The sequence below is a fragment of the Rhinolophus sinicus genome, chromosome 14 (genome assembly GCF_057876585.1).
Source record: "Rhinolophus sinicus isolate RSI-liver-muscle chromosome 14, RSI-T2T, whole genome shotgun sequence".
In the NCBI taxonomy this organism is placed as follows: Eukaryota; Metazoa; Chordata; class Mammalia; order Chiroptera; family Rhinolophidae; genus Rhinolophus; species Rhinolophus sinicus.
In genome coordinates this window covers 90,316,066-90,324,471 of record NC_142514.1, presented here as the reverse complement: position 1 = coordinate 90,324,471, position 8,406 = coordinate 90,316,066, and the positions used below count along the sequence as shown (strand labels likewise).

Here is an 8,406-nt window from a genome sequence, read left to right as displayed (position 1 = left end):
AACAAAACACTTTGGAAGTCCCTCCGATTCCCAGGTTCCGCATTCCCTAGTAAGGCCCGAGAGGGACTCCCGCAGCCTCAGAGCGGCAGGGCCGCGACCTCGCAGTCCCGTTGCGCGTCAGGCCCCCACTCTCCGGAGCGTCCGTGGGGGCGGTGCGCTCGGAACTCGGAACTCCAAGCCCCGGCGGGAGGGAAAAGGGGAGGAGCGGGGACGTGCTCCCGGGCCCCGCGTGAATGGCCTCGGCAGTTCTCCCTCTTCTCCGCCCGTCCCGCCCCCCCCCCCCCCCCCAGATCCCCTCCACATACTCAGCCCAGGCCCACGCCACACGGCTTTCGGAAGTTCCCGGCGGGGTCTGGCTTCTGAGTAGGATTGGCGCCCAGCGCGCCCTGAGGTTCGCGGATGGACCGAAGAAGACGAGAGGGAGGCGCTCTATGCTCTCCGACCGCTCAGCCCGCCCGCCTCCCAGCTTTCCCGCAGGCAGGTTTCCCTTAATCGCGCCCCTGCCCCGGCGACTTCCTGGGTCGATGTGACTGCTGGGAGGAGCTCGCCCTGTGACCCTCCGGAGGGCACACCGGTCAAGACCTGTGGGCTAACTTTACGAGCCCACACGCCGTAAGACTGCTCACGCCGGTGTCAGCCAAAGCTGATCGCAAGTTCACACAGGAGCTCCGGAGGCAGGACCGCCGCTGGCCCCGCTGGGGTGGGAGGGAGGTGAAAGGGAGACCCCGACTTCCAGAAATCCGTCTCCCACTTTACGCCGGAGTATTCGGGAAACCTGCCTGCGCTGTCGCCCCGCGACACCTCGCTTTCAGGTGTTCTGCGGCCGCGCCTCCCCGCCCCCCGGCCCTCCCTCGTCCGGGGAAGGCTCAATCCCCAGGCTGCCTGGCCGGGAGCTGCCCATGGCCGTCATCCTCCGCCCACTCCGCCCTGGCAGCCGCCGCTAAAACCCCGAGGCACCCATGTGGAACTGTGTTCTCCTCTGGAGCCCTGGGCGGGCGCTGCGCGCTGTCAACGATCTAAGGCGTTAAGTGTCCAGAGGAGTCTTGAGCAGGGGTTCGCGACCCGGACAGGTCCTGAGGCGAGACTGCTTCATGGAGCCCCAAGGGGCGCAGCCGCTAACTTTGGAGGCGCAGGGACCTGCGCCCATTGGAGACCCCCCGCCAACCGAGGAGCTGCCCGCCAGGAGTGCCCTCTGCATGGAGGGTGGCAGGGACGGCTGTCGCATAGCGGAGTCCGGGAGCCCAGACGCCGAGCCCTTGTCCCCACAGGAAGAGGCTGCCCTCCGGGAACAGGAGGAGCTACTGGAACATCGCCGCCGCCGCCGCGCGCGTTCCTTTTCGCTGCCCGCCGACCCGATCTTGCAGGCGGCCAAGTTCCTGCAGCAGCAACAGCAGTTTGCCCTGGGGCTGGGCGCGGAGGGCGGCGAGAGCGCGGAGGACTCGCCGCACAGCCGGCGTGGCTGCTGCGCCAAGTGCAAGAAGCGGGTGCAGTTCGCCGACACCCTGGGGCTGAGCCTGGCCAGCGTGAGGCACTTCAGCGAGGCGGAGGAGCCGCAGGTGCCGCCAGCTGTGCTCTCCCGCCTCCGCAGCTTCCCCTTGAGCGCGGAGGAGCTGCAGCAGCTCCCAGGCCTGATGGCGGCGGCCGCGGCCGCCGCGCCGCCTGCCGGGCTCCGGCCTGTCTTCGAGCTTCCCGGGCCCAGTGCCGCGGTCGAGCGCCTGCGGCGGCAGCGCGTGTGCCTGGAGCGCGTGCACTGCTCGGCGCCCTGGGGCGCGCAGGTGACGGGCTCTGGCCGGGTGCTGGGCTGCCCCGGGCCGAGGGCCGTGGCGGTGCGCTATACTTTCACCGAGTGGCGCTCCTTCCTGGACGTGCCCGCCGAGCTGCAGCCTGAGTCAGTGGAGCCCCAGCGGCCTGAGGCGCCGTCGGGGGAACCTGGGCCCACGGGTGCCGAGGAGGAGCCGGGCGCCGAACGCTTCCACTTCTCGCTGTGCCTGCCCCCGGGCCTGCAGCCCAAGGAGGGGGAGAAGGTGGACGCTCCGGACGTCGCCGTCCACTTCGCGGTCTGCTACCGCTGCGCACAGGGCGAGTACTGGGACAACAACGCGGGGGCCAACTACACGCTGCGCTACGCGCGTCCAGCGGACACGCTCTGAGCCCTGGGCCCGGCCCTCCGCCCCGCGACACCCCTGAGAGCTTCGAGGGACCATGGGACCCGGTGATTTGCCCGGACGCTTTGCCGAGCGTCGTCCACATGGAGCGCAGCGTGGAAGGAAAGGAAGGAGCCGCTCAGTCGTAAACTCGCACCCAGATAGATCCTGCGATCAAGCATGTGAGCCCTGGAAAAGCACCCAACCTCCCCGCCCCTTTTCCGGTTGCTCCTGCCTTCATAGCCGACCTCTTGAATTCTCCTCGTGTCAGAATGGAAAAGAAATCCTCAAGACTCTGAGCAGTAGTTTTCTCCAAATAAAAGGCACCTGACTCTTGAGCACGACTGTAAGACCTTGGGATATGTTTTTAACTGTAGACATCGTGTTTTCAGCCTTTGCAGCTTGCTGGAGACCCCTCCTCGGAAAGGACGAAGCATCCCGCCACATCACACCAAGGGAAGGCACTGGACTGTGGGTGTACGCTGGAGCCTTTCCCCCCCAGGGTCTGTTTCCCAGACACAACCTGATGGGGGCCGTGGCCTGCTGTCCTTTTCTCTTAACTGGGATCTGGGAGATGTCTGTCCAGACTTGACTTTATATTCTTGTGCCTTTGTGTACAAATGTCCTTTAAAAAAGTAAAGGCCACTTGCACATCCTTTTGTGCTGCAATTTATGTTTCAGCTCCTGGGGGGTTTGGGAGGTCTTGGCATATAGGCTCTCTTCTCAGCTGATGATGGGGCGCGGGCAGTTTAACAATAGTTAAACGACGGTATTTCCAAATTTCCTTTCTTCGATGCCTCCTCTCTGATGTGGAAAGGCCCAGATTGCCCAAACTGGGCAAAAATAAAAATGTTCTTTAAAATGTTTTGTCGAAGGGTTCCGTGCCCCGCCAAAATGAGAAGCTGGTGAAATGAAAGGCCCGGCTGGTAATCTGGTAGGGCTTGGCTGTGAGCCCCAGACCCAGACCGGTCCTCAGTCAGCCCCCTTTGTGTAGGCAGGACGCGTTAACAGCTGCTAGATTCCTCGGGGCTATTCGCAGTCAGGGAAGCTGGACTCACTGGCTGGACTCCAAGTGCAGGAGATGGGGAATGAAAAGCTGGCTTTCTGTCCTCCTTGGAGCCACAGTGGGTAGTGGTGACTTAATGGATAATGAAACATGCCCCGCACGTAAATGCTGCTGAAAACTAGATGGGTACCCTGCAAGCGGCAGGACTATGGGCACCGTGTCTGGTCACCCTTCACTCACAGCTGATGGCTGTGGATGCCAAGATGGAGTGGCCATGCAGGTGCAGGGCAGGTGGGGATCCTGGATGAGGACTTGGTTCTTTCACACTGTGGTCATCCCTTGGTAATTTGCCTTTCTTTAGTTCTCATATTTCCTGCATATGACTAGTATAAGCAATTTGCTTTGTGATGGTAATCTTTAAGGAGGGACAGGAGGTTTCACTGTGGTTCTACCGAGCAAGGGTAGGCACACTACCCTTTGGTTCATGGGCCAAAGTCAGCCTGAAACCTGTTCTTGTAGGGCCTGAGAGCTAAAAAAGGGTTTTACATTTTTTAAACAGTTGGGAAAAAATCAAAGAAGAATACTATTTTGCAACATATGAGAATTGTATGAAATTCAAATTTCAGTATCCATAAATAAAGTTTTATTGGAACACAGCCATGGACATTCATTTACATGACTGCTTTTCTGCTACAAGAGCAGAGTTGAGTAGATGTAACAGAGACCATATGGCAAAGTCTAAAATATTTACTCTCTGGACCCTTACAGAAAATTTCCCAATCCCTGCTCTAGAGAAGCAGCATTTTAAAAAACACTAGATGCTGAGAGTTACACCTAATAAAACTGTTACATTTTGGTAAAACTTGCCACTTGAGATATACGTCCTTTGGGTAAAGGTAGAACTGCTTGCATTCCTCTTGGTAATCTTGGTTAGGATGAAAACTAAGACACGACACGTACAATTATCACTGTACTGGGGAGGGGAATCTACCTGTTGCCTTCTTTCATCTGTTAACCTGAAAATAAAAAGGCCTTTCAAAGTGAGGGGCAACAAGCATTTATTTGAGATCAAAGACTGGCTATTCAGGAAGCTCTGATTCAGGCAGAAGCCCAAACAGTGTTCCGATTAGGAGACAAAGGCAATGGATATTTATGAGAAAGGGAAGGGGGAACAGTTACATCATTAGAAAGAAGGCATTTCTATTGGTGCAAATAACATAATGATACTACTTCTAAACAATGTTTTTAATTTTCAGTCTAATCGTCATAACAGCTGTTTTCTTATTGTCCTTGCAAACAGGTCTTTGGGGCACAATGTTGCTTTAGGCCCAGTCCACAAGTCGTTTTGCTGTTTTAACATTTCAAAGGTTTGAGGCATAGTACCTGTGTAAGGCAGTGTCTCTGGCATGGCATCTCCTGCTCCATTTTAAAGTGGCTCCATTTATTATTTTTTGACATATCTAAGAAATAATAAATCGATGCCCCTGAAATATAGCACCCATCTGAATTAACATCAAGCTACAAAACTGCCAAATGTTTCCATGCCTCAAATTGGGACATCTTAAGCTATAAGGAATACTTAGTCGGAACTCTAGTTTACAGCATCCTTTGACTAGCAGTGTTTGCCAAAGTAATTGATTGTGGAAAAATTTTTAAATAACAACTTATTAGTGGAAAGCCATCAGAAGTTATGAATTATAATTTACACTTGGAGTAAAGCAGGTTAAAAAATGGTCCCATCGATGAAATAATGAATACTTAATTCACATATGCTTATAAAAACTTTACAATGATAGAAATGAGCAATTATTAGAATTATTTCATTTTTGTTACTAACTACAAAAGCAAGTGTGTCTCTCCATGCAGAGTTTGGTATTGGGTCTGGTCTACCATTTCCTTTTGAATAGTGCATTATTGCATAATAACAACACCTAGATACATTTTAGATGTTTCTTCTGTATTTACGAGTACATTTCAGTTGGAAAGTATTGATGAATACAGCCTATAACTCAGATTGAAATGCTGGTTTATAGGTTAATAATTTTGGATTGTTTTGGATTATTTAAAATAAAATTAGGATAAAATTAGAATCCCAATATAATGTTCAAAATAAAGATCCTCTTGTCTGGTATTTTTTAAAATGATAATTCATTAAATCTAGAATAACATAGATAAGAAATGGGTTTTTAAGAGGCATGTACAACAACTTTCTATTTTCATAAAATCTTGATTTTCAAACGTATATTTTGGAATTCAAACCTTTCATTTTAAAAGTACTTATTTCATAATATAACGAAAGTCTAACATGGCTGTTAGGAAAGGAAACCTAGCTTTGCTTTCCTCCAAATCTTGGAGAAAAGCTCTTTTAAGGTTTGGAATTGTATAAAATATTTTGAACTGCCTAGCCTTTCTGCACATGGTTATAGCCTTATGCCAGAATTGGCAATCTTCTAAATGTCAATTTAGTTCGTAAAGTGCCAACTTTCATTATAGACTGATAGCAAACATTTTGTAAAGAAATCTAAGGAAGTTAAAATAGGTTTTATTTGTTTTTGAAAAGTTAGTTTCAAAGGAAGGGTCAATATTGACCAGAGTAAGGAAATGTGTAAGAATGAATTTCCTGAATGGAATGAAAACACACATTCTAATCCAAAAAGCAAAATTCTCACAATGGAGGGAATTACCGTTGCTTTTTTTTTGGTAATGTTTACCTCAACTTGAATAAATGCAGGTCATTCTGCTTTAAAAATCTAATATCTTAAACATCTTGCCCAGCTCTAGTGATCAAAAACTAAGTTCTCAGCTCATTGAATGACCCTGATCTCCAGCAGACAGATTCCAGTTTCTTCCTTATGGGCAAGTGGGTGCATGGGTCACTGTGTCCACGGACGTTAAATGTGTCGGTATCTAAAGAGTTTATTAAGCAGCGGCTGGACATGTGGCAGTCTGTGTGTGAAACCAGCAGCTAACCGTAAACATGTTTGGATATCAGACCATAGAGTCTTGAGATGTAGATACAGGCTTTAACTGAATGTTTCAGTTGGCTTTGCAACGTAGCTTATTGTCAAAGGTTAAGAAAATATATTAGTCATGTTCTGAAGGCTGCCTGTAAAACAAGTTCCAGGAGAAATGTTTAAAAGTGTACTTTGTGGGTTCCAGAAAAATGGCGGCGTGAGGTGAGCCTCTGTAAAGCCCCCCTGGAATTTACAAAGAATCAAACAACAAAAACTCCACAAAGGACTCCCTGCACAGCAGACAGGCAACACGAAGAGGCCCACTACCGACTGAAATCACCTACAGGTGGGAGATTCGCGCGAGTGGAGGGAGGAGGAAAGGGAGAAGTGCGCAGAGATGGAGCCGCGCGGGCGCAGGACGCAGACCTAGCTCAGTGCGCCGAGCTCGCTGCTTCCCGGAACTACCGCAGCTGCGGGAGAGGGAAGAACTCGGACTGCTAGGGCTCCGCCAGGGCTCCACAGGGCTGAGGGGACAGCATATAACACGGCTGAACCCAACGCTCACGGCAGAGACCTCGGAGAAAAGACTGAGGGAAAAAGGCCGAAAACGGTGGTTTAAACCCGCACTGCCAAGCAGAGAACAGAGCCTTAGGCACTGAGACTAGCCGCCCCCTCCCTCCCCTCCCAGAGCTCACCCCGCCCCCACGTGCCCGGTGCTAGAAGCGAAACAGTAGCAGTGTCAGATCAAAACAACAGAAAATTTGCTGTTTTGAGAACTGTGGACCGCAGGCACAGATTTGCAACCCAACTAGTTCCGGCAAAGGGGAGGGAGCTGTGGAAGCAGGACCGGCTGTGGTGGTGGTCGCCACCATTGCTCTGGGCCACCTCTCACAACTCACCCCGCCCCTGACCCCACCTATCTGGGCGGATCCCTGCAGGAGTAAACAGAACTGCTGAAACATACGGGCTCTGAATCAGGAGCTGGAAGAGCTTTGGAACATCAAAAGCTCTCCGCATACCCACCGGGACACTGCGCCCTGTGACCTAGATGAACTATTAACAGAGGAGAAGCCCGTCTCCCAGGGAATCCCCCCATTGTGTGAGAAGCAGGAATAGTGCAGAGAAAACAGCACTACCGTGTGGGAGAAGAAAAATAAATTGCAGTTGGAGAAATAATAAAACATTCTACCAACAAGTACTGGAAAACAAAAGAAAGACCTCTTCCTATCAACCTGTTGCAGAAGTCACTCCTGTAGATGTCTAGGAAGAGAAATAGTAAACCAGTAATCGCCATGAATAACCAAGGCAACAAGATAGCTCAGAAAGAAAGTGAAAACTCTCCAGAGAAGGCATTTAAAGATACAGAAATATGTGACTTAAATGACAGAGAATTCAAGATTGCAGTTCTGAAAAAACTCAACGAGATACAAGAAAACACAGATAGGCAGTTAAATGAACTCAGAAACTCAATCAAAGAACAGCATGAGCATTTTACGAAAGAGATTGAAATTTTAGAAAAGAACCAAATAGAATTTCTGGAGATTAAGAACTCAATAGAAGAAATTAAGAATGAAATAACCAGCTTAGGTAGTAAACTTGACCAGATGGAGGAAAGAATCAGTGACATCGAAGATAGAAACCTGGAAATGACACAGATAGAAGAAGAAAGAGACTTGAGACTTAAAAGAAATGAAAGAACTCTACAAGAACTTTCAGACTCCATCAGAAAGAGCAATATAAGAATAATGGGCATACCAGAAGGAGAAGAAAGAGAGAAGGGAACAGAGAATATATTCAAACAAATTGTCAATGAGGACTTCCCAAATTTGTGGACAGAACTGGACCCTCGAATCCAAGAAGCAAATAGAACACCTAGTTACCTCAATCCCAACAGGCATTCTCCAAGGCACATTGTATTGAAGCTGTCTAAAATCAACGACAAAGAAAGAATCCTCAAAGCAGCCAGGGAAAAGAAGACGGTAACTTACAAAGGAAAGCCCATTAGATTATCATCAGATTTTTCAGCAGAAACTCTACAAGCCAGGAGGGAGTGGAACCAAATATTCAAACTATTGAAAGAGAGAAATCATGAGCCAAGAATAATATATCCAGCAAAGATATCCTTTAGATACGAAGGAGGAATAAAGACCTTTCCAGACATACAGAAGCTGAGGGAATTTTCTAATACACGACCTGCACTACAACAAATACTAAAGGAGGCTATTCGACCACCATCAACAGGGACAATTTGTGGCAACCAAAACTCAAAAAGGGGGAGAGTAAAGGCCTGAACCGGAATATG

The 8,406-nt window shown here is 49.7% G+C and overlaps 1 protein-coding gene across 1 annotated transcript; it reads left to right on the top strand.

Moving 5' to 3' along the window:
* The first annotated feature begins 306 nt into the window (after positions 1–306).
* On the top strand, positions 307–2,800 carry PPP1R3G (protein phosphatase 1 regulatory subunit 3G). The gene has a single exon (XM_019710854.3). The coding sequence runs from the start codon at positions 1,092–1,094 to the stop codon at positions 2,148–2,150; it is 1,059 nt and encodes a 352-aa protein (XP_019566413.2). The 5' UTR covers positions 307–1,091; the 3' UTR covers positions 2,151–2,800.
* The last annotated feature ends 5,606 nt before the right edge of the window (positions 2,801–8,406 follow it).

Excerpts from the sequence above, each read along its gene's own strand:
- PPP1R3G (XM_019710854.3), top strand. The coding sequence starts at position 1,092 with ATGGAGCCCCAAGGGGCGCAGCCGCTAACTTTGGAGGCGCAGGGACCT.